The 26,413-nt window shown below is 37.8% G+C and overlaps 1 protein-coding gene across 3 annotated transcripts in view; it reads left to right on the top strand.

Annotated features, from left to right (window-relative positions):
• Positions 1-26,413, top strand: part of RAB3C (RAB3C, member RAS oncogene family) — a 109,762-nt gene that overhangs the window by 38,360 nt on the left and 44,989 nt on the right. For all 3 annotated transcript variants that reach the window (XM_034440932.3, XM_034440931.3, XM_034440933.3), the window contains exon 3: positions 8,982-9,100. In XM_034440932.3, the coding sequence (XP_034296823.1) occupies positions 8,982-9,100 (119 nt within the window). The remainder of the gene's footprint in view (positions 1-8,981; positions 9,101-26,413) is intronic.

Below are 26,413 nucleotides of genomic sequence, written 5' to 3' on the forward strand. Positions count from 1 at the left end.
TTCTTTGTTCCATTCCTCTGCTGAGTTGATTAAGTGAATCTAGGACATTCAACCACTATTCTTCATTGAGAGCTAACTGGTCTTGTAACACTTGTGTCCCATCTGGCTATTCAGAACAGTTTTCTTTCCTTCAAGGGCTGCATTCCCTCAGGAATAAACAATTGGGGCTTCTGTGACAATTCCTAATGGAACACCCCATCAAAGTAACACCTCACAAAGGAAAGTGGTGCCCTGTTCCTAGTCAACTGAGGGGCATCCTCTTTGCTTTGATTTGCTTGGTTAACACTTTTTTATTACAGCTTCAGAGAGATAGCAATAGCACTTAGACTTATATACCGCTTCATAGTGCTTTTACAGCCCTCTCTAAGCAGTTTACAGAGTCAGCACATTGCCCCCAACAATCTGGGTCCTTGGAAGGATGGAAGGCTGAGTCAACCTTGATCCTGGTGAGATTTGAACTGCTGAACTGCAGCTAGCAGTCAGCTGAAGTAGCCTGCAGTACTGCACTCTAACCACTGCGCCACCTCGACTCAGTGGGGCTGACCTGAACCTTTCTTTGTTACACCTCTACAAGACATATTCCCACAATTTAGGAAACCACCTGTGATCTACATACTACATATGTACGTGTGCCTCACTCTACTTCTTGTTCAATTAGAAGAGAATATAAACCTCCTTGAAAGTAGAAACTCAGGATAATTGTTTTAAAATATAGCAATTAAACATATTCACCTTTGAAATTTTGATGAAAGTTAGCTGCAGCTTCATAGCCAGTGATTTGCTAAGGCTTGCTATAGTCTAGTTGTCCTTTTTGTTATAATACTCAAACTTAAGATCAGATATTTGCAGATCTTAATGATTTGTACTTAATGTTTCGGTTAAAGTCTATGTACAAGTATATTGAGGTAGGGTATATACCTACATTGCTAAGAACCTGACCTCTTTAAGGTTGCCACCGATTACAGGAAGCACTGAAGCATCTTCTCATTCACTCCAGGGTCCCAAAATTTGGAATCTCAATGACTTTAGTGTGTTTATTGGGCCATTTTGTTAACAGCAGACATACCCTTTGGAGACTAATGTCTGCCAAAACTTGAGTAAATTGCTGTCAGGGCTGATTTAGTAGTTTATTGGTAGTCTGTTTCTTCATACCAGACAATCTCTGATCAGTAGAATATAAATAGACTTTCTCATGCCATAGTAATTTTAAAGTTTATCATAAAATTCTTTTTATAAGCTGAGAACTATGGATGCTTTCAAATAAATTTATCATCAAAAATAATTTATGCAATTTCCAGAACTGAAGCTTGTCATGGGCACTTCATAGGGATGTGATCGGGGTGAAATCCAGCAGGTATGACAGGTTCTGGAGAACCGGTAGCAGAAATTTTGAGTAGTTTGGAGAACCAGCAAATACCACCTCTGGCTGGCCCCAGAGTAGGGTGCGAATGGAGATTTTGCAATATCCTTCCTCCAGGAGTGAGAGGGAATGGGGATTTTGCAGTATCCTTCCCCTGGAGTGGAATGGGAATGGAGATTTTGCAGTATCCTTCCCCTGCCACACCCACCAAGCCACACCCACTGAACTGGTAGTAAAAAAATTTAGATTTCACCACTGGATGCAATCATCTGATATTGGTCTTCTTCTTGGTACTGACAATAATAGGAACATTCACATGTGGTTTTCATCCAGTCTTTTGGGATCAGAGGCCCCAGTTAGGATACTTTTTCTCTTACCATAAGTTTACATGCTGGTTTGTCTTAGATATAACTCCACCACCAATCCCGAAGTTAGTATTTTAATTTTTGTCAGATCTTTACATGACTATATTTATGCCTTTGTGAAATTAATACCTCTTTTACTATGGTATCAAATAATAGGATTTTGCAAGATTTTGGTTCTATCTACTCTGTTTCACTTCTTTGTTTCTTCAAAATCAAATATTTGATGGAGAACAAGTTAAGAAACTAGTATCACCTTTAAATGCCCAACAATAATTGAGAGAAGCCAAATAATTAGAAAAGAGATTCGTGCTGGGATGGTGCTCCCAACTACTCTTCAACCATTTTTGCAGAAGGGGTGACTGTAAATCCTGAAACCCAGTCTCGAGAATCAATAACAGTTCCATCTTGTCAGAATTCAGCTTCATTTTATCATAGATAGCCTTTTACAGATTGGAGACATATGACAATTCTGATGATACCTTCAGGAAATGAGATTTAAAGCATTCACCTGCATTTTGATGACCACTGTTGAGGAATATGCACAGAGTAACCCTTGAGTAGCAAGGGTGTGCACATGAGAAATGGCTGAGAGTGATTATGAATAAGCACTGTTGATACAGACACACTGAGTTGTGATATTTTTTTACTTTTAGGAAAAAGCAAAGCAAAGTCCAATAAACAATCCAGGTCATACACATACAGTATAAAGATAGTTAAAATGTCAATCCAGGGATATTCCAAGAACAAAGTCTTCTTACCAGTTGCTGTAGTTATATGCAATAAAACAGTTCTTTTTAGAGTTGCAAACAGGAACAAGTACAGCAGTAAAACAATCAGTAAAACAGTAGAAAACAACAAGTAGCAATGATCAAGCAGTGATCATGCATAGAAAACAGGCAGAGAGGAGCAGAGGTAGCAATAATAATGTAAACAGACAATAAGCCATGATTCAAGCTTCCTCTTAAGTACATTGTCTCCCAGAGCTAGCCAATCAGAATACAGTATGATGCAATACAGCATTACATTCTTAAAGCTGTACATTACATTTTGACTGCAAACATGCATTGATGGTTTATATATATTGCCAACCCAACCAGTTAGGTAATAGACATTTCCTAACAACAATTATCTCCAAAGCCATAAATGATCACCTCCAACAATTTCATTAAATTCATTAAATAACATGGGATGCAAAATGGAATATTGCAAGATTACTTAAATAAAGTTCTCAAGGGGTTGAACAGATGTTTCCCAGTATAATACATATTCCTCAAATAGTGGTTCTAAACAGCAGTTCCTTCCTACAATACAAGAGCTCCAACAAGATGCTATCATTAAGAAAATCTTAAGTCATGAAAAAAATGACAGAAGTTACAAGAAAGTCAACTTTCCGTAGTCTGCTTCTCAATGCAAACAGTGGGTTGGCATCTCCATATCTAACCCATTTCCTCTAAGAGCTACAGTGCTACCACCATCTTCCCAGGCTTTGCTCAATGCCAGATACTAGATGACGTTAAAAATGGATACGTCCATTGTCAATCTTAAACCATAGGGGTGAGGCCCCAGTGTATCTTTTGCAAAGGCTGGAATTATTTGATGCTCTTATTAGCCAAGGCATGAAAGAATCTAACACATAATTGGTGCTGTAAATAGAATCGAGAATCTTAACAGCTACCTTAGGGGACAATTAATAGAACTGATTCAAAAAGATATTATTAGATAGTGTGATAAACACCCTAGACACAACATTTCCCAAAGTGATACTGATCCTATATGAATCTGAGCGATTTCATGTCTGAAGAATTGTACAAGTTGTTCATAACATAGTTAAGGTCGGATGGTACCAAAGCATTGCTGAAAGAATTAGAGCAGTGTTTCTCAACCTTGGAAGCTTGAAGATGGGTGGACTTCAACTCCCCGAATCCCCCAGCCAGCAGCGCTGTCTGGGGGATTCTGGAAGTTGATGTCCACCCATCTTCAAGCTACCAAGGTTGAGAAACACTGAATTAGAAACTAGGTTATCTGTAAAACAGCTCTAAAAGTTCCCTGGGATGGTTTTTTATCTACTCAATGATGGAAGAAATATGTTTTCTCCTCTCTGATTCCTATCACGCAGACCTTATTAATAAACCCACCACTGTGTCTAGCCTGATTCTGCACTACTAATGCATTATATTTACAATGATACCTCCAGTGTGCCTTGTTCCAAATGTTCCATGACCAAGCAAATTGCCTATCCTCATGTTTTGTCCACTGCCATAACGATATCCTGAAATATTATAGGCACCAACACAGCACATAGTTTGCTAAGGAGCCACTATATTAACTATTTGGGAGAATTCATTGTTCCTATTTCAACAGGTAAGTCAGTGTTATGTAATGGACTATGAGAATAATCTTGAGAAAGAGGAAGAGCTACAACCAAGGCTATGTCAGATAAGAGAAATCTCAGCCCACAAAACAGAAATGGAATTTGAGAAAGCGTCTCAGACATGACCCTCCCTACTTCTTTTGAGGATAAAGGCAAGGAGGGGAGAGGAACATTCAGAGTTGCAAGGTTGACGTCAAAACTTCAAAGTAGACTAGACCACTATAACTATTTTTATTATAGGATTAAAGGTAAAGGTTCCCCTCGCACATATGTGCTAGTCGTTCCCGACTCTACGGGGCAGTGCTCATCTCCATTTCAAAGCTGAAGAGTCAGCACTGTCCGAAGATGTCTCCATGGTCATGTGGCCGGCATGTCAAAGATGCACAGAATGCTGTTACCTTCCCACCAAAGGTGGTCCCTATTTTTTCTACTTGTATTTTTTACGTGCTTTCGAACTGCTAGGTTGGCAGAAGCTGGAACAAGTAATGGGAGCTCACTCCATTACACGGCACTAGGGAATCAAACTTCTGAACTGCCGACCTTTTGGTCGACAAGCTCAGCGTCTTAGCCACTGAGCCACCGTGTCCCTTTTTATTATAGGGTTACGGTAACACAATTTTGTATCTTCATGGATCTCCAAAAAAATTTCATTCCATAGAAATTACAGAAATGCCATCCTGCATGTAGTTCTACAATTGCTTGTGAATTTTTTCTGTTGCTACAAACAGAAATAGATTTATTTATTTATAAAATTTATAGGCCGCCCATCTTACCTCAAAGTAACTTTGAGTGGCTCATAATCATAAAATTATAGATTTAACTTCTTCCTCTTACATACTTCCTGCTCTCTCCCCTTTCTTTCACCTGCTCTGTCCTTATTTGGGGAATAAAGCTGTGTTTGGATTACCTCAGAAGGCTAAGTGACCGGATATTTCTCTGCAGAGAACTTGGGAAAATATTTGCATAGAATACTAACCTCTCTTTCCGGCTAACCTGTTAGGTTCTTTTAAAAAAAATTCTGTTTGTTTATTTGGATGCTGAGAAGTACATGTAATCCTCGACTTACAACAATTCATTTAGTGATCCTTCGAAGTTACAACACCACTGAAAAAAGTGATTTATGACTGTTTTTCACACTTACGGCCATTGCAGCCTCCCCATGGTCACATGATCAAAATTCAGACGCTTGGCAACTGACTCATTTTTATGACAGTTGCAGTGTCCCAGGTCATATGATCATATATTATGACCTTATGACAAAGAATCAGTGAGGAAGCCAGATTCACTTAACAACCATTTTACTAATTTAAAAACTGCAATGATTCACTCAACAATTGTCTTACTTAGAAACAGAAAATTTGGGCTCAGCTGTGATTGTAAGTCAAGGACCTATTTGTTTTTAGTATGATCCAGTTTGAATACCACAGAAACAGATTTATCTCCTAGGTTATATTTCGGAGAACTAGAGGATAAAGTTTCTTATCTGCTTCTTCAGAAAGTAGAAGTGGACTTTTAAATTAGAGATTAGATTCCAATTTAACACTATGAGAGACTTCTTAATGCTGAAAATAATCAGTGTGAAAATGGGATTATTATTAGTTGAGGGTAAGCACTGCCTTTCCTTGGAATTATTATTTTTTTTTTTAGCTAAAGCTAGCATATTTTATCTGTTGTTATAGATTGCTGTAATGTTTGATTTCCTGCATCAAGCTTTGGGAATTGGGAAAATCAATAATCCCAAATTGCATGACTGGATCCCAGGAACATGCTCAGACATAATGTGGTTTGTTCAACTTTGGCTAAACATGATATATGAACCCAGCCATTGATGTTTCCTGCTTAGCAGTATGAGAAACTGGGACTTGTGCCATAAAACTGTCAGTAAATCTTGACTAAACACTTTGTATTAACTAAGGGTTTTAAGCAAAACCTTGAAATATTTTGGAACTGGCAAATTGTTAAACAAAGGAGTAATTGCTGATTCACAAACCTATTGTGGATAGGGATGCTGGTGCCTTGTGAGCAGTTTTGGTCTTGAGAGGAATTTGCTTATAATTTGCTTTTGGTCTTGAGATTGAATTGTTAGGCTGTAGTCCTATATATATTTATAATCAAATTGTCAGGCTATACACCTATGTATATTTATAAGCAAACTCACTAGTACAGTGAGACCTACAGACCTACATTTGAGTAAACAACTATCTGATTTAAGGTAAAGATTAGATTCTGCTAGCTTTATTTCTTCATGAATCATCACTACATACCCAACAGCCACCATTATCAAAGAACATTTTATTATGCACTTTCTGTACAGCATGTATCTATAGCTACAATTACAATACCTGACTGACTGACTGACTGACTGGTACCAAAGCAAAGAAAAAGCTCCTTAAAAAATCTTTATGCATTTTCACCGTTCAACCAGGAAAAAGATGGATTGCCATGGTAACATCATAATGGAAAATAGGGCACGTTTTTATCAATATTTGTCAGGCTTACTATATGCTGTTAGATTTTTGCTTAGAAAATTACTCTGAAAGTAGAAAGAGACCATTGCATTTTAGAGTTAGGATAATCTGATCAGTGGGTAAATTAGCATCAATGAATAAGCAAAATTGAATTGATAACCTAACTAGTTTTCCATAGAAACCTATGTCAAGATTTAATGAAAAAAAGTCAGTATGAATTTTTAGTAAGAAGTATAAATTAAATATGGAATTAATTATTCTGAATGGTCTATTAGCATAATAGCTAGACATACAACATGCAACAAAAGGACTACAAAGTTCACTGAGCAGAGAAATTGATGGGGAAATGTTAGCATTGTAAATGAAGTCATATTTAATTGCATTAATATTCACACTAGTTCTTGACATGGTTCTAATAAATTATGAATATATCAGTTGTCATTAAGGCACTTTGTCATAAATGAAATTGAAGTACTTGGTTAATTTTTTTCAGAAATACCTTGTGTATGGACTATCTACTATGAAGTTTCCCCATGTACATCAATTGTAATGAACGTGTCATTCATGACAATGGACTCTGCAACATACTGGACATTTTCTTCTTATGATTATATTTGTTTAATGTTGTAGCAACAGTTCATGAATATGAATGCAATAATTGGGACAGAGGAGATGTATAATCTGTAAAACCTATTTAAATGTGCATCGGGGAAAATTAATGTAAAGCCTATTTAACAGATTTATATAAGCAATGCTGCATTTTGGGGAAAGTTTTTGTTTTGTAACTAGATAAAACTGCAGTTAGACAAAACTGCCTGAAGACAAACAAAATCATTTGTTTATTCTGCACCATCCAGATGTTTGGATTACAAGTTCCTCCTCCTCCAGTTACATAGCCATGGGTGCAAAACACAGCTTCCCATACAGTATTTTATAATAAAATTTAACTGCCCTCTTTATGTAAAAAGAAATTATAGAAAGAGTAAACTGTAGCTAAGATGCCTTCTATACAGCATCTAAAGTTTGTATGTTGGAATCAGGTCAATCAGTGATTTGTCTCATCATGTGAGAACCTCCAACCAACCAATGATCCCTCTAACCAACTAGTGTGACAGCATAAAACAGCATCCAACTACGGCCACTCATCATACTGCTTGGGGCTTTATAGAGTCATTGCAGGCATCACAGTATCATCCTTCTGAACATAAATTAAAAGAAATATGACTGGTGACAAAGTAACACCATGCTCCAAAGCTGGGAGATGGGAGTTCCACCCAGTGGGAATAATGTTCCACACCCAAATTCATTGGAGCACAAGATTTTGAAAACAAAACAGAAGTGAATTAAGAACAGGTAGTCCTCAACTTATAACAGTTCACTTAGTGACCATTCAAAGTTACAACAGCACTTTAAAAAGTGACTTATGACCATTTTCACACTTATGACCCTCGCAGTATCTCTGTGGCCACGTGATCAAAATTCAGATGCTTGGCAACTGTCTCATATTTATGACAGTTGCAGTGTCCCAGGGTCATGCGATCACCTTTTGCGACCTTCCAACAAGCAGTTGGGAAGCCAGATTCACTTAGCAACCATGTTACTAACTTAACAACTGCTTAAGTGATTCCCTTAACATCTGTGGCAAGAAAAATCATAAAATGGAGTAAAAGTCTCTTAACAAATGTCTCACTTAGCAATAGAAATTTTGAGCTCAATTGTGATCATCATTGCGGACTACCTGTATAAACCTGGAGCAGAATAAATGCCACAAGTTGAATAACTAAAGTTATTCTTCCCATATGATTTTTCATTTATACTTAACCATCACCTACCAGGCCTACCAGAAGAATAAAAGCAGCTTTAATGAGGGAGAAAACTACTCTCAAGGGAAAGCTATTACATACATTCTCCTCTTAATATTTCTGTGATGAAATCTGCCTTCCAGGGGACTTTGCAATGGAGAAACAAATATCTTTGCCATGGCTCTAATATAATTTGTAATTTGCCCCAAAATGCAGTCAACATCAAATATGCTGACACATAAAGATGGCTTATTGTCTAATGTGCATTTGAGCATTTTTGGGCTTATCATTTCATGTTGAGACTCACCATTTATTTATCAGATGAAAATAAATCACAGTTGTAGCAATGGAATCTAACAATGATTTCCATTGTTAGCTTCCATTGCTACAACTGTGATTTATTTTCAGATCCATCATCTGAAGTAATTTAGTTCCAGTTTTGCCTAGATATACCATACATATAACACTATCAAACAGAGGTTTTGATCTCCCGAAATGTTATTTTTATTGAAAATGATATGTTGAAATGCCAACGGTATGGGGCTGATATAATTCAAAGTGCTGAATTTCACTGCTTATTATTAGACATTAACTATTGATATTTCATGGTTTTAGGATACAGCAGGTCAAGAGAGATATAGGACAATTACTACAGCCTACTATCGGGGCGCTATGGGCTTCATTTTAATGTATGACATCACCAATGAAGAATCTTTCAATGCTGTACAAGACTGGTAAGTAAAATATATTTAGGAATACATTGGCAATAAAGGATAGTTGACCTGACAACCACATTTTGACTGTTGTTGTTATAAGAAGAGCAGCAATTTGCTTTGGCTAAAGGTAATAATTCTTTATTACCACAAATCTGATTTTGAGAATGATTTATTCTGGATTAAGCTGTGCCTCATGCCAACTGCAAAACTTTAAAAGTTTCCACCCCTCATTAGTGACCAATTCAAATGCCTTCATGGGAAGCCCACTAGTTTTCCAGCAAATGATCTTCAGAGTAGTCGCAGTGACATCAAGGCTAATAGACCCTGATCCCCATGACTTTCATGAATTGGTGCCACCCTTTTTTTTTTAAACCAGGGAAGCAGGTAGCCAGCACCACATCTTGTAGTAGCAAATTCAAAAGTTTAATTGTGCGTTTAACATTGAAAAAAATCCTTTTGTCCTGATTCTCCCAAGATTCTGTTTCACTGAGTTCTAGTTCTTTGGGAAGAGGGAAATAGCTTTTCCTTGTCCATTTTGTTTCTTTGTTTGTATCCCTTGTTTATTATTTTTACAAATAACTCAAGGTGGTGAACAGATCCAATACATCTTCCTCCTCCTGTTTTTACCACGGCAACAACCCTGTGAAGTGAGTTGGGCTAGGAGAGAATGAATGGCCTAAGGTCACCCACTAGCTTTCATGGCTAAGGCAGGACTTGAACTTAACAATCTCTGGCTTTCTAGCCGGATGCCTTAACCACTAGACCAAACTAAGTCTACACCATACTCAATTTTGTATACCTTCATCATGTCCCATCTAATTCACCTCCTTTCTAGATTAAAAAAAAACTCTAAATGTTATGTTTCCACATAGGGATGCTCTCCAACCCTTTGACCAACTTAATTGCTTCCCCTGACTTTTCTAGTGCTCTTATATTCTTTTTGAGATGTCATGCTGATGTCATGATGTCATTTAACCATTGGGCTCACAATGCGCAAAAACCAGATACACTTATGCCATTGATTTATAGAAGGCATCATGATATTACCATCTCTAGTTTCAGTCCCATTTCTTTTATGTCTAACATGCTGTTCACCTTTTTTTCTTGAATCTATACTGTATATAATGTATATACTAATGCATATACTATATATATTTATTTATTTTATTTATTTATTTATTTATTAAATTTTTATACCGCCCCCTCTCCCGAAGGACTCGGGGCGGTGAACAGCCAGAATTAAAAACACACAATACAAATATTAAAATACATTAAAACAAAATTAAATTATCTTAGGCTTCTCCAATTTAAAACCCCGTTACCCATAAAATTCACCCAATTAAAATTTTTTAACCCAGCCCAGCTTGCTGAAATAAAAAAGTCTTCAGGGCCCGGCAGAAGGTCCAGAGGTCCGGGATTAGTCGTATCCCTGGGGGTAGCTCATTCCAGAGGGCGGGTGCCCCCACAGAGAAGGCTCTTCCCCGGGGGGTCGCCAGCCGACATTGCCTGACAGACAGCACCCTGAGGAGACCCTCTCTGTGGGAGCGTGTTGGCCGGTGGGAGGTTATCGGAGGCAGAAGGTGGTCTCGTAAATAACTGGGTCCTAAGCCATGGAGCACTTTGAAGATGAGAACCAACACCTTGAAGCGCACTCGGAAGACCACTGGAAGCCAATGCAGCTCGCGCAGGAGAGGTGTCACGTGGGAGTGCCATGTCGCCCCCATAAGTACCCGCGCGGCCGCATTCTGCACCAGTTGGAGCCTCCGAGTGCTCCTCAAGGGGAGCCCCATGTAGAGAGCGTTGCAGTAGTCGAGGCGGGAAGTAACGAGGGCATGAGTGACTGTGCATAGGGAGTCCCGATCCAGAAAGGGGCACAACTGGCGTATCAGGCGAACCTGATAGAAAGCCCCCTGGCCACGGCCGTCAAATGCTCTTCTAAAGACAGCCGTGCGTCCAGGAGGACACCCAAGTTACGCGCCCTCTCCGTGGGGGCCAATGTCTCGCCCCCAATAGTCAGCGATGGCACCAGCTGACTATATCGGGATGCCGGCAGCCACAGCCACTCAGTCTTGGAGGGATTGAGTCGGAGCCTGTTCCTCCCCATCCAGACCCGCACCGCCTCCAGGCACCGGGACATCACTTCAAGATGTATAGTATATAATGTATATACTATAAATGAATCTATACTGTGTCAATACCTTAATTGAACTATTTACCAGTACTCCAAGATCTCTTTCTTCATAAGCCATTGATAGTTCTTCATGTACACTTTTTAAAAAAAAAATTATTATCCAGTTTTCTTCATTTTACATCACAGTTTCAAACTTTGCAACAGCAATATACCGGTATATATCCACTTCCATTATATATTCTATTAAGTCTCCTAATATACAGTATCGTATTCATTTTATTTTACATTTTTATAACATCCTCCCATAATATTATTTACAATAAATATTCTATCATTATACTTACATTTATTTCTAAATTCTAGACCGTTGATCGTCTTTCATTGTTACTATTCTAATCTTTGCATCTACTCTCCAACCAATTGTACCATATGTCCCAAATTAAATAGTGTTCCGTTTTTCTTTTATCTTTAATTTCCATTGTTAATGTACACTGTTATTATTATGGTAAATTACACAATTGGCCAGATGTTTAGACTGGATTTGGCATTTTTAATCCATGTATCGAGTCCTCCGCAAGGATGTGGGATAAGGCAGATGTTTGATAGTGTTGAATATATCATTGAAGGATGTAAGCTGTTCCAAGTAAAGCTACCTTCAATTGATGGTGATCTTGTTATTTCCCTCCCCTCCTTTTTGTCCCTCCTCCCTTTTAACCCCCCCTCAAATTCATATCAATCCAGTCAATTCAGTCTTTCCTTCTTTCAACAAAAAGTCCATACGACTTTTCCAGTCTTTCAAAAGGTCTATATCATTTCTCCCCTGACCATGCTGGTCAATTTCATCATTCCTATCAATTCCATCAGTTTTATAATGCAGGCTTCCACTGTGGATATTTCATTGTTCTTCCAACTTTGTACATCTGGTACTGTAATCTTGCTGCAGTTATTATATATCATGTTAATTTCTCATATTTGTTTTCTAGTTCAAAGTGCCTAAGTCTTTGTTCAAAAACATTCTGGTTTCATCATATTTTCATAAGTTTGTTATATATAATTGAAGTTTTTTCTTCTTTTTTATTGTATTTCTTATAAATTATCACATAATGAAAATATTGTTTTCATTCTTGGGGGGGAAATTCAGATCCTTCATATATTAAATTATAGTTTTTAAATCCCATGTCTGTATTTTAACTTTTGAAAAGTCCCATAACTACAACTTTAATTTAATTTCTTTGATTTCTTCTATTTTCTTTTCTTTTTTTAGTGTTCTGATTTGCTGCAGTGCATTTATATTTGTCTGAATAATGTTGGTGTAACAGTCATAAAAATATTATTCAGATGAGCACCAATACACAGCAGCAACTCAGAATATCAAAAAAAAAAAAAAAAAAAAAAAAAGGAAAGAGACCATAACACATCTTCCAATAAATGGATACCCACTGATTCCTGGCAAGTTCCTAAATTAATCCCTGTAGGATTTTTGGCAAAAATTTTCAGAAGAGGTTTGCCTTTGCCTTATTCCTGCTGGGTTATTATATGATTTTCAACCTACAGCAAATATCTTTCAAGGCCAGAGATTCCACCTTCAGCTCAGCACTGTAGGATATTGTCTAGTTTAGGTACTGTAAATCCAGCTTTATTTGTCAACCTGCCAGTGATGACATTGTGGCTACCATCATTTAGAAGAGATGTTACAAAAGCAAGGTTTAAAATAGGAACTTTCTAACACAGCTCCTTCTTGTCATTCTACCTGCCAAACCATCTTCCATGTTTCAAACTTAGTTTGCGTATATATGACAATATTGTCCTTTGATTTAATAGATACATTTTTTCTAATTTTATTAAAAGCATGTGTATCCCAGAAAACATTTCCAATGCTGGGAAAAGTGCACTCTCAGCTTTGTAACTATCATTCGCAGAACAATCTGTTCCATTAATATTTTAAGATTTACATCTTTGCTTCCCATTGATTATTTATAGAATTGAATCCAATGCTTCACCAGTACAGAGCAACAAGATAGACAATCCTGGCGTACACCATGATTGTGGAAAACTTGGGGAAAACGATCATAGCACTTTGAAGACATCCTTATTTTTTCTTCTGAGATATCTTATTCAAAGAGCATGGAATCATTGTTTTAAAGGAAACCTTGGAAGGTCCAATCTAAAGGTCGGTCCAGAAAATCTAGAGCACGAGTGTCAAACTCAAGGCCCGCAGGCTGGATGCGGCCCAAAACTGGCCCACGGTGCCACCCTGGAAACAGCAAAGGACCGGCCTGTGGTGCCTCTGCCTGCGAAAACAGTGTTCGGGGTGGGGGCACATGCAGCCCTCCCAGGTCCCGTTTTCAGCCACGATGGTCTCTTGCAATCTTCTGCCAGCGAAAGTGCCCCCTCCCCTGAGCTCTCTTTTCTATGGCAGAGGGCTGCCAAAAATGGGCTCTGTTTTCACTGGCAGAGGGCTAGCAAAACAAACTAAAAACAAAAGGAGAAATGTTTCCCCTTTTACATTTGAGCATGCAAGAAGGGACAGGAAAGGAGGAAGGGAAAGAGGAAAGACAAAGAAAAAGAAGGGAAGATGGGAAGAGAGCAAGGAAGGAAAAATAAGGAAAGAGAGAAAGGAAGAAGAAAGGAAAACGAAGAGGAAAGGAACAAGAAGAAAAGAAAGGCAGGCAGGCAGGAAGGAAGGAGATTATAATGAGAGTGAGGGAAGATTTGAGGGAAGTCCTGCCTTAGCACTTGGCCACCACAGGTGCCCCCGACACAAATGATGTCGAGCTGGCCATGCTCCCACTGGCCATGCCCCTCCCCCCAACTCCCTCAGATCAAACACAACCCTGATGCGGCCCTCAATGAAGTTGAGTTTGACATCCCTAATCTAGGCTCTGGAGTATTTCCAATAGAGGTCTGCCTGGTCTCTGCCTGAAGACCTTTTGAAAGCAGGAGCCAACAGTTATACAGAATACAGAATAACAGAGTTAGAAGGGACACTGGAGGTCTTCTAGTATGATCCTCTACCCAAGCAAGAGACCATCTACCCATCTGGACAAATGGCTATCCAATCTCTTTTTAAAAATCTCTATAAAAACACCCACAACCTCTGAAACCAAGTTATTCCACTGATCGATTGTTCTCACTGTTAGGAAATTTCTCCTTAGTTCTAGGTTGGATCTCTTTGACAAATTTCCATCCATTACAACTTGTCTTATCCTCAAGTGCTTTGGAGAATAGATTATCACCCTCTTTTTTGATGACACCCTTTCAAGTATTGGAAGACTATTATCATGTCACCCTTAATCCTTCTCTTCATTAGACTAGATATATTCAATTCCTGCAACCATTCATCATATGTTTTAGTCTCCAGTCCCCTAATCATCTGTGTTCCTCTTCTCTGCATTCTTTCTAGAGTCTCAACATCTTTTTTACATCGTGGTGACAAAACTGTATGCAATATTCCAAGTGTGGCCTTACCAAGGTATTATAAAGTGGTATTAACATTTCACGTGATCTTGATTCTATCCCTCTGTTTATGCAGCATAACTTTATGCAGCATAACTAAGTTTATGCAGAATTCAATTCAACCTTTATTGTCAAAGCACAACACATGTACAATAAGATTGGCTGAGTCTCCCTTTGTGCACCCCCCCAACATAAATACATATCAATAACTCACAGTGAAGGAAACCAATAAACCTAACCCAATAAATCATACTAACAACACACAATCCTCTATACATATATGTGCGTAACATTGCATTATGATATATTGCCCTAATATGAACATGGTGCACTGGCCCTGCAAGTCTATCATACTGCATGCTTACGATGTTACGTATGTTGCAGGTTTGGTCTCACCAAGGCAGCATATAGTGTTACTAATACTTCACACAATTGTGATATTATTCCTCTCTTGATGCACCCTAGGATTGAATTATATGTTGATGATTCAAAAGAAGATACTTGTCCTGAAGCTTTTCCCCCAAGAATTGCCAGTCTGCTTGTTCCATCCCATTCTCATCTTTTTAAAAATGTAGGATTTTTTTTGTTAAAAAAAAAAAAAGACATGTAGTACTGTACTAAAGTGTGCAACATTTTCATTGTGTAAGCAAGAAAATGTTTTAGAGCAAACGGGGTGGTCATTACCAGTTGTATCAATTTCCCAAAACAGGTTCAGTGTTTTGATTCAAATATTTTAGTATAGTTGCTATATTTTTTCATCTATGCAAGGATGAAAATGTATGAGAGGCACAATGTATACTAGGGTAAGTTTCATTTCTTTTTCTTTTCTCCCATCTTTCATTTCTTTTCATTTCTTCTACTCAATACCTCTCACTCCTTTCCTGTACTTTGCCCGAATTGTTTATCCTGAAAGGAAGGAATGGTCATGAATGTGTGTGAAATATAAAGTAAAACAAAGCAAAACAAAAAGTAAAAGCAAAAATAGCATATTGGTTTCAAAGTCAAGCAATATGTGCCTTTAAAATCAACATACAGTTTTTGCCTTTCTACTCCCAAACCAGTGGTGAAATCCAAATTTTTTTACTACCGGTTCTGTGGCCGTGGCTTGGTGGGCATGGTATGGCTTGGTGGGCGTGATGTGGCTTGGTGGGCGTGGCAGGGGAAGGATATTGTAAAATTTCCATTCCCACCACACTCTGGGGCCAGCCAGAGGTGGTATTTGCCGGTTGTCCAAACTGCTCAAAATTTCCGCTACCGGTTCTCCAGAACTTGACAGAACCTGCTGGATTTCACCCTGCCCCAAACGATGGTTTGGCTACCAGTAGTAAAAAAAAGTGTATCTAGGCTGTATGATATAGGCTAAGGTTGTATCTTTTAAAGTTCTTCGTTCTGCATCCAAATTATACCTAAGCTTCATTCTTACTGTTCTGTTACTTTCTACTTAGTTTCTCATTCTCTTTACTTTCCAAAAAGAGGCCTATGTTATTGCAATTAAAACACCATTTGTGACATATTCTATCTTGGTTTGTAACTGTTAGCTCAAATTAGAGCAATGTGATTTTTCACCCCTTCCTCTTTTAGTAGATATGAAAAAGTGCTGGGGGAGGGGGGAGGGAAACCCACATGTTTTTTTAGCATTGTCTCAAGTACATTTTAAGCTTCAAACTTCCATGCTGCTGAGTTCTATATACAACGTCTGCAAGCATCATATAATTGGAACTGCTGGATTTGATTTATTTTCACTAATTGCTTTAACCAAATTCAAACATGAAATAAATGAATGCCAAGAGCCATTTCATGCTGCTCTCATGTACATTATTGAATTAGTTCTGGCGTAGATGACATGGGCAGCTGTTAACTCTTTACATGCTGCTCTACACTGCGTACATTTGCCTGTGTTCTGTATTATCTTGACAAAATTGATGCTGTTGCTTATTAACTTGGTGACCCGGCACATCTGACCCGCCTTTTCAGGAAGTTGCATATGAGATGGTCACAAGCAGGCAGGGAAGATGCTTGAAAAAGCTCCCTGTACAGTTTCCAGCTTGTGAGAAAGCAATTCCTATACTCATGTAGGATTCTGTTTTTCTGGATAGCCATACAGACATTTTGAAAAGAAAAAATTGAAATACTGTAGTGTTTCTAAGGGTGAATTCTGAAAAAAGAAAAAAAAAGAATACTGTAGAGGCAAACAATCAGCTTCACAACTGGCTATCAGACTTTATGTAAAATAATTGTAAAATAATTTTTGAATGAAAGAACTCAAGAGTGTCTAGATTGTTTTCGGAAGGTTGAAAGTGAGATCAGTGGGCAAAAGGAGTTTAGCAAGCCAAAAACTGGTTTTAAGAGAACTTACACTGGTATTTAGCATGCAAAGTAAGCATTATAATACTCAGAGAAACAAATGATGGTTGGCAAGACTGATTCTGTTTTTACTCTGGAAGCTCTCTCTTACTTGCTTTGGTTTCTAACCTTCTTGTCATTTTTCCCAGACTCATAATTTAAAAAAACAACACCCACCCACCCCGATTAGGTAGACATTTACCAACCATATTATCTTATCATGGACTGATTATATGTTTTAATCCACAGCTAACATATACCTGTGAAGCTGTGAACATGTTGTATACTACTATTGTGTTTATCAAGCTGTTGTGCATCACAGCATAAAAGCTTGATTTCTATGCTTGGGTCAGTAAATGAACCAATGTATCTGCACTGACTGATAGGCACAAGACTTAGCAGTTCTGTTTACAATTCTAAACCACACACTAAAAATGCCCAATGGATGGAGGTCTTCTATTATTGCCTGTATGTTTTAAAAATGCAACTAGTGATGATCATCAAACAGACATTGCTTATGTCAGGGAATGGCTGTGTGCTCAGCCAACACTCAGTCAGGACACGTATGTGATCCCACATGCAAATTTGGAAAGAATGATTCTTTTCAGTTATATGTTGAGTGAAGCCTTCTCTGAAAGCTGTTTTCTTTTTTTAAACATATATTTAATTTTTATTAAAGAATAAAAATAGTACACATTTTGAAAGAGAAAAATAAGGAAAGAAAAAATAATCAGTAAGTAAAAGAAAAAAGGGCAAAGAAACAGGCAGAGAAAAGAAAAGAAAAAATTATAAAGAAGTAGCTTTCGGTCTTCTTAACAGCAATTACAAGTACATTTACATTTTACCCTCTTTCTCTAAGGCTACAACATAATCCCCCCCTCCACTATAATTTACCTTTGCTAATCATTAAACTCATAAATCCAACTTCATTGCTTTCTTTTTTCAGCAAAGACGCATAAGAGATTTCCAGTCATTAATAAATTGAAAGCTGCTGTCTGAGGAAAAAAAATGCAGTCCCTTTGCTTCTAACTGTAAAGGCAAAGGACCAGGCTGTGGAGTGCTTTGTGCTGATCAAATTGGATGGCTTTACTAATAGTGGATGGCTTCCACTAGTGCAGGATTTTCTGCTGGGCGCGCCAATAGTGACCAGCCTGCAGCCTTTTTTGCACCACTTGCTAAAGATTTTCCAGGATTACAGTTATTATTATTATTATTATTATTATTATTATTATTATTAGTAGTAGTAGTAGTAGTAGTAGTAGTAGTAGTTAATCTTTAGTGAGATTCACAGCCTTTGAGGCTGGTTAATAGCTCAGCAGCTCGAGTCCTAACCAAGGACCTAAGAACTGTTAAGGTATCATCGGAGGATGTAAGCTGTTCCGAGTAAGGTGGTTTTTTTGTAGAGTCAAAATGTTCAAGTCTGGCAAACTTAGAATTTCTAAATAGCGGGGTAGCCCTTTGGGTATTGCTCCAAGGGCTCCAATTACAATCGGGACAACACACGATTTCTTTTTCCACAGTTGCTCAACTTCAATTTGCAAGTCCCGGTACTTTGTGATTTTTTCTTGCTGCTTATCTTCAATCCGTGCTATTTTCAATCTGTGCGTTCAATCCGTTGTTTACTATTATTATTATTATTATTATTATTATTATTATTATTATTATTATTATTATTATTATTATTATTATTATATTAATTTATTATTATTATTATTATTATTATTATATTAATTTATTATTTATTTATTATTTATTAAACTTTTATACTTCCCTTCTCCCGAAGAACTCAGGGCGGTGTACAGCCATATTAAAACAAACATAAACCCAAAAACTTAAAAACAATTTAAAATATATAAAAATTTGGCCCTTATGTTAAAAACATAACATACACCCAATTAAAATTCATTTTCTAAGCCAGCCTGGCCTGTTGGAACAAAAGAGTCGGGGATCATGCGGATCTCCAGGGGCAGTTCATTCCAGAGGGCAGGTGCCCCCACAGAGAAGGCTCTCTCCCTGGGTGTTGCCAGTCGACATTGTTTGGCTGACGGCACCCTGAGGAGTCCCTCTGTGGGAGCATATTGCCCGGTGGGAAGCTATCGGTGGCAGAAGGTGATCTCGTATATACCCAGGTCCTAAGCCATGGAGTCAACACCTTGAATCGCATCCGGAAGACCACCGGGAACCAGTGAAGCTCGCGCAGAAGAGGTGTTACATGGGTGCACCGTGTTGCCTCCATAATCACCCGCATGGCCGCATTCTGGACCAGTTGGAGCCTCCGAGTGCTCTTCAAGGGGAGCCCCATGTAGAGAGCATTACAGTAATCCAGACGTGACGTGACGTCAGTTGGGGACAATCTTACATGACCCTTTGGAGGTGGTCAGCCTGGAATCCCTTCTGTGCACACCAAAGGTCTCCTGGGGTTGGGTTGCTTTCACATGTACTCAAGCTTGGAACTGCCTATTAAGAATAAAAGGAACCGTTACAAAGTAATGTCGCCAACCATCAACTCTACAGATGGTCCAGAGGGATACCATGGTTGATGATTTTGAAGACTGTTAGGAAGGTCCAACATCATCAGGAGGGGTACAGTTCTTTCATCCTACTAATGACATCCATAAATATGATCAATGCTGCCTCTCCATCTTAGGCTAGGTCTGAATCCTGACTAAAATGGGTCCAGGTAATCTGCTTTCTCTAGGATGCTCTATTTCTATATATCAACCATAATCTATATAATGTTCCCCAGAAAGGCTAAAGATATAGTGATATTAGCAAAAATAGAATGGTCCATAGAGTTTCCCTTTTTTAAAAATGATCTATGTCCATACATTAAACCCTAATGTGATTTGTTTCATTTTGGATTAACATCAGTGGTGGAATTCAAATTTTTTTACTACCGGTTCTGTTGGCGTGGCGTGGTATGGCTTGGTGTGGCTTGGTGGGCGTGGCTTGGTGGGCATGGCAGGGGAAGGATACTGCAAAATCTCCATTCTCAACCCACTTCAGAGGAAGGATACTGCAAAATCTCCATTCCCTCCACACTCCTAGGAGAAGGATATTGCAAAATCTCCATTCCCATCCCACTCTGGGGCCAGCCAGAGGTGGTATTTGTCAGTTCTCCAAACTACTCAAAATTTCCATGGATGCTGGATTTCACCCCTGCTTAACATGTTGCATAATAGCCATGTGCCAACTGAAAAATATTTATTCAGTAAAGCATTGTTAATCAAATCATATTTTAGCATGACTTGTAAATCGAAGCATGGTTTTTAAACCATGTTCTTGGCTTAATATGTGAACTACGAAACGGCAAATTGTTCATTGAACCATGAGTAAACATAAAGGATGAACTCAACTACTGAATATTAATGCAAGCCATATTTTTTTATCATAGATTTTAAAAAATAGGTCAACCGCTCTTATTGTCTTAACTTGGCTTGATTTTCATTTTTTTTTTTCAAGGCATCAACTAACAACTCAAAGTTTTTCATGGATTATTTGACAAGTATAAATTTGAAAACTTTCTTTAATTTATTGAAATTTAATGTATGGGCCTTGTGGTGATTATATTGGGTTTTCTTTTCTCAAACATAATTAGAATTAATATCTGTTGATTTGAAATGGTTTTGCATTTGTCCCAAGCCCAAATCAGCAGCATATTTTACCATCTTTATCAGGGGTATCAAACTCAAGTTATCATGTACTGTATTATGACTTTTTTCTCCTTTGCTAAACCAGGCATGGGCCTGGCCAGCGCGTGACACATGCAGCCCACGGGTTGGGAGTTTGACACCCCTGAACTTTATGAAATATCTGTGATATGCAGGGTTGGGCTTCAAAAATTTTAGCAAGGGGTTCTCTGCCCAGTTGCTGGGTGGGCGTGGCCATTGTGGGCATGGCCTAGTCGCCCTCCTGCACCACTGCTTGGAAGGCCATTTTTGCTCTCCCCGGGCTCCGGAGGCTTTCCTAGAGCCTCTGAGAGGGCAAAAACAGCCTCCCCCAGCTCTGAAGGCCCTCTGGAGGCTGAAAACACGCCTGTTTCCAGCCTTCCAAACTTCTGGTAGGCCCATTTTTCACCCTCCCTGAGCCTCCCCAAGCACCCTGCACTTACCTGCATCCAAAACGGGCCATGTGGGGACTCCTGGGAGGGGAGGCACATGGTGGGCAGGGCCAGCCAGGATTGGGATTTGGAGGTTCTCCAAACTGCACAGAATCTTAGCTAGAGGTTCTCCTGAACCCCTGCGAACCCCCAGCAGCCCACCCCTGGTGATGTTTAAATAGATATGAAGGCACCTCAAGCCATAGTCATGCTAACCTGGAGTTATCTGTTACTAATTTCAAGAGCACATATATTCAAACAGGCACACAGAAAATGCAGGTGGATGTTTCCTGTCTCAAAATAGAACATTATGTACTGAAAACAGTTATGTCCCCCCCCCCCACCACCACCCATCTGACAGAGAAATAGACAGATGGAGCTCGGTTTTGTTGAGCAACTAAAGAGGTTAAAAACCAGTCCCACATTAACTTTCATGATTCATTCTAGGCGTATTGCAAGGTCTAAAAGAGCTTCTACTGCAGCTAATTGACCATTAAATAAAGTCTGATAGTCTTTATCAACTGTTCTACCCAATTAAAGCAAAAAGATAAGATTTTAGGTTGCTGGTTTGGTTTTGTTATTTTGCATTTTGAGTGCTATTAAATTGTAATTGTGGTATTCAGTGTTGCAAAAAAATATAATGAAATTTAAATTTCTGAAGTAATTATTTCCATATGAATCTTCATGGGAAAGCATTATGAGAATTTTTTATATCCATGCCAATTCCTTTGTAAATACTTGTCTGTCTATCCATGTAACATCACTAATGTGAATCTTTGCATTATGGCTTTCTAGCCTACAGTATTTTCTGAATACGAGCAACAGCTCATATTCAGGAAAAGTCTGTATAGTTAGTCCTCAACTTGTGACCATTTATTTAATAATGGTTCAAAGTTATGACAGTCTTGGCAGAAGCCACTTACAATGTGTACTCATACGTACAATCATCACACCACCTCCGGAGTCACGCAATTGTAATTTGGGCACTTGGCAACTGGCTCACCTTTACAACCGGTTGCACTATTCTCCAGACACATGATCATGGCTTTTTTCCTTTTTTCCCAACTTCTGGAAAGAAATTCCATTGGGGAGGATCCATTCACTTAATCATGTGATTTCTTTTAATGACCACCATAAAAATTGTTGTAAAGTTGGGACTTCCGGTTGACGCCACGGCAAGAACGGCTGGAAAATAGCAAAGCTACACAAAAACCAGCCGGCAACTGCCGTTGGGAGACCTTACAGGGTCAAAGCCACCTTGGAGGCATGGTGAAGAAAGTAGAGGCACTTCGTTGACCACAAGGAATTTGCAATTTCCTCGTTAGGTCTGAAGAAAACTCTCCTGAACAACAGCAGGGACAACGGCCATTTTTGGCAAGTCACAAGCTGTGACAACCCGGACCATAAGATTTGTGCTGGAGTAGTGCGTGGACAGAGCATTGAAACTGGGTGAGATAACTTCTAACTTTTATTTTAAAGACCTAACTCAAGTAAAAGAATTTTAAAAATAATCTCCAAGAGTTAAGAAAGTGGTGTTCAGACACTTAGAGAAGGCTAAAGACTAAAAACTAAGAGGTGAAAGAAATGCTCAATGGAAGCTATAATATAGAAAGCCTGGAAAAGAGCTAAAACAATCTGAAAGGTGATTATTGAGAGAAACTGTCTTTCTTATTTTTATTTTTAAACCCCCTGGATTTATTTGACAGTCAGCTGTTTTTTGGCACACTGTTTAATGTTGGAATTTGGAGCAGAAGAACCATCTACTGGAAGAAGAAGAACATTACAGCATTATGTGAGAAATTTCAGTGAAAGTGAGATTTGTTTAATACACATAAAGGAAGAGAAAATAAACAACACCTGGAAGGTGCTTGACCTTGATTCTGTTCTAGAAGGTGCTTTGGATGTTTGGAAACAATTAGTGAGTCTTTTTTGAAGATTTTTAAGACAAATTAAATTGCAAATAATTAAACTGCATTGAAACTGTTTATTGGATGGTGGATTTGAAAGCCTTGAGGAAACTTGCTGGACTAATTTGGATTTGGATTATTATTGTTATTTGACAGAACATCCTATGAGGCAAAAGAAGAAAGGTGATAGAAGAAAAGTGAAAAGAAGAAAAGCTAAATAAGAACTTTAAAATTTGGACAATTGGGAAGGCGAATAACTGGAAAGACTAAAGAAAATTAAAAAGTCTAAAGACTAAAGAACTTTAAGGACTATAAATTTAGGGGATTTGGAAGTATAATTTTGGGATTGATTCAATTTTATTAACAATTGGCTTTGTTGGAGTTTTTAAATATCGGGACATTGGAACCTTAGAGGTATATTGAGTAATTTTTATATCAAATTATTACAAAATGTCTCAACAGGGGATAATAGAGGCCTATGAAGAAATGTTATTGATGATCAAAAGTATTCATGAAACAATAAAGAACAATAAGGAGTTAAGGGGACTGTCTAAAGATAAAGAAGTGAGTGTAGAAGATCCTCAACAAATGTGGGGGGGGGGAATGAACATAATATCCAGAAGATAGATGAGAAACCAGAAGAAGTGGTGGAAGTGACAAATCAAAATCAGATGCAAGAAGATAAAGATAATGAAGAGAAATGATTAATAAGTAGGAATCCAATAGATAAGAATTTATAGTAGAATGTGGGGGGGGGAATCTCTTCAAAAAAAAGAAAGGTTTATGGATGGGGGCTCAAATGATGCAGCAAAAGGAGATAAGGGGCAAGCCGAAGGGAATATTCAGTGGATTTAAAAATGTTAGAAAGAGTTACAAGATTCCAAAAGAGAGAAATAAAAGGGTGAACCAAAAGTCAGTAAATGATGGAACTTCAAAAAGATTAAGAGATGATGAAAAGAAATAAAATATATTAATCGGGTGATTGTATACAAAAAATAAAAAAAAGTAGAAAACACAAATAAGGAAAATAGTAGTATATATACTGACAAATAATATAATTTATTATAATCAAAGCAAATTAAGGTTAGGAGGTGGACGTTTAGGATTAGGTGACCTAATTGTATTATCATTATTAACAGTGTGTAAAAAATGTATTGAAAATTAAAATTTTTAAGAATCAGGAATTGTGGGAACTTTGAGATATAATCCCGGGACTGATCAAATAATAATTGGCCTTATTAGTATTTCTAGACATTTGGGATAGTGGAATTATGGTGGAATAATGAGTAATTTTTTTTAAAAAAATATCAAATATTAGTGATTCAGTAGGGGATAATAAATATATGGTATAAAGAAATGTTATTGATGTTTACATGAATTTAGGAAAAAAGTGTTAAAGAATTATAAAGAGAGAATGGTATTGTTGAAGTTGGAAGATTGTATCACTGTTAGCATTGTGTAAAAAGGACACTGACCCAGTCAATACACTGTCCACAAAATATGTATGGTGTTAAAGGAAAACTACAAATAAAACATTAAAAAAAATTGTTCTAAAATTGGGTATCTTGACCTGCAACCAAATAACTTAAAATGGAAATTCCAGCCTCAATTGTGTTTAAGTCAAGAACCATCGGGCAAGTATTATTTCCAACAGTGGTCCTAAGTACTATTTGTATCTGTTCTCTAACTCTCACCCTCAGAAACTATAAGATGTGTGGACTTCAGTCCCCAGAATTCATATAAAGAAATATTGCTTCTTCAAGTTAAATTGTTGTCATCATGAGGAGGTGGGTGCACATAACAAGAAACCCAACATAATCACTGCTCATTAATAAAGGTAATTTAATGTAGTATGCAAAATAAAAGAACAACAAAGAACAAGCATGTGATGCACATTCAGTGATTTCTCAGTGAAGTACATTCTCAGGACTGTCTTTCAAAATCAAAATATTTAAAATGGTTCCTTGGTCACCATGGAGATCCTTACTGTAGAGCTGCAATCAATCCGAATATAAATCACAAGCTGAAGTAGATGTTATTGAGGTTGTGTAGAATTATTAGGAATATTTTTCATCCTTTCCTCTCTTCTTAACGATGCATTTTTCTATTATAAAATGAAGTAGACCTCCAGAGTATGCTTAGTTCACAATTAGTTTACAATTAAATGATCAATTAGTTATACCTTAGTTCACAACTAAATGATCAATTAAAAATTATGTATGGGTTCACATATGGAGAAAAAGGTACTTTCCTTCCACAAGAAAATATCCTGCTGTAGCCAGCACATTTCAGAATGTAAAGCTTGTGGGAACAATAGCATTATTAATTTATTCCACTGTATGTTGCATCTTAATACAGAACACTAGGTGTACCAAGTTTGCTAGATGTAGAATATCCAATCACCAGGCTGATTTCAATATGGTATTTTCTGAACTGTATTTTAAAATAAAAGCAGGAAAAGAATGGAGATATCCCTTTTCAAAATCAGAATTAAGAAAGAAAAGGAGGCATTACATTCTAGAAAAAAACGGTACAGTTCTTCATTTATTTCCCTACAGTCTTTATCGAGACGAAAAACCTGAACCCCTACGAATTTGTTTGAAAATTCATGACTGACTGCTTTGTAATTTTTAAGCAACACCATCTTACAGAGAACATAAAAACTAAGTATACATACAGACACGCATCAATATACACATACCATCTTTAACTCTTTTTCTTCCTCATGAGCAGACTGAAGATATGTTCGTACTTAACTCTTTTGGAGGAGAGAGTGAACCTGAATGGCAAAATCTACTCTAGCTGGGCAAATTAATTCCCAAAGCAAACATTTCAGATTTTTCCTATAGTGAAGAACTGCCTGCTAAAGATCCTGAGTAAATATTTCCTAAAATAAAGCTTGGCTTTTGTTTTAACTCTTCCTTTTTAGATAGTATACTTTTTCAGTTCAGATAAAGAAGCAACTTATTATTTACATCGGGTACCAATGCATCACAAACCAATTCTCATTTCTGGCTAAAGTGTGTAGATAGACCTTGTTCAGCCCCTGTTTCTAAAGTACTGTATTTTTTGGAGTGTAAGATGCACTGGAGTATAAAATGCACCTACCTTTTTTGGGGAGGATAAGAAAAAAAAGAAATCTCCCTCTGCCTCTGCCTCTGAGCAATTTTGCCTCATTGCAGCAAACAGCAAACAGCCTGCCTTACTTTCGTTTTCGTTTTCAGCTTAGCTTGATTAGCACAAGGAAAAAACAAAATCTGCTCCAGCAATTTACCTCTTTGCAGCAAGCAGCAGAGCCCTGCGCAAAACAGCTGAGAGCAAATCAGCTGAGAATCGGGAGGCTGATCCAATCAACTTGTGCTAATTAGGCTGTGCTGAAGCTGAAAGGAACTGTT

The sequence above is a fragment of the Pantherophis guttatus genome, chromosome 2 (assembly GCF_059756535.1).
Source record: "Pantherophis guttatus breed Tessera chromosome 2, ASM5975653v1, whole genome shotgun sequence".
In the NCBI taxonomy this organism is placed as follows: domain Eukaryota; kingdom Metazoa; phylum Chordata; class Lepidosauria; order Squamata; family Colubridae; genus Pantherophis; species Pantherophis guttatus.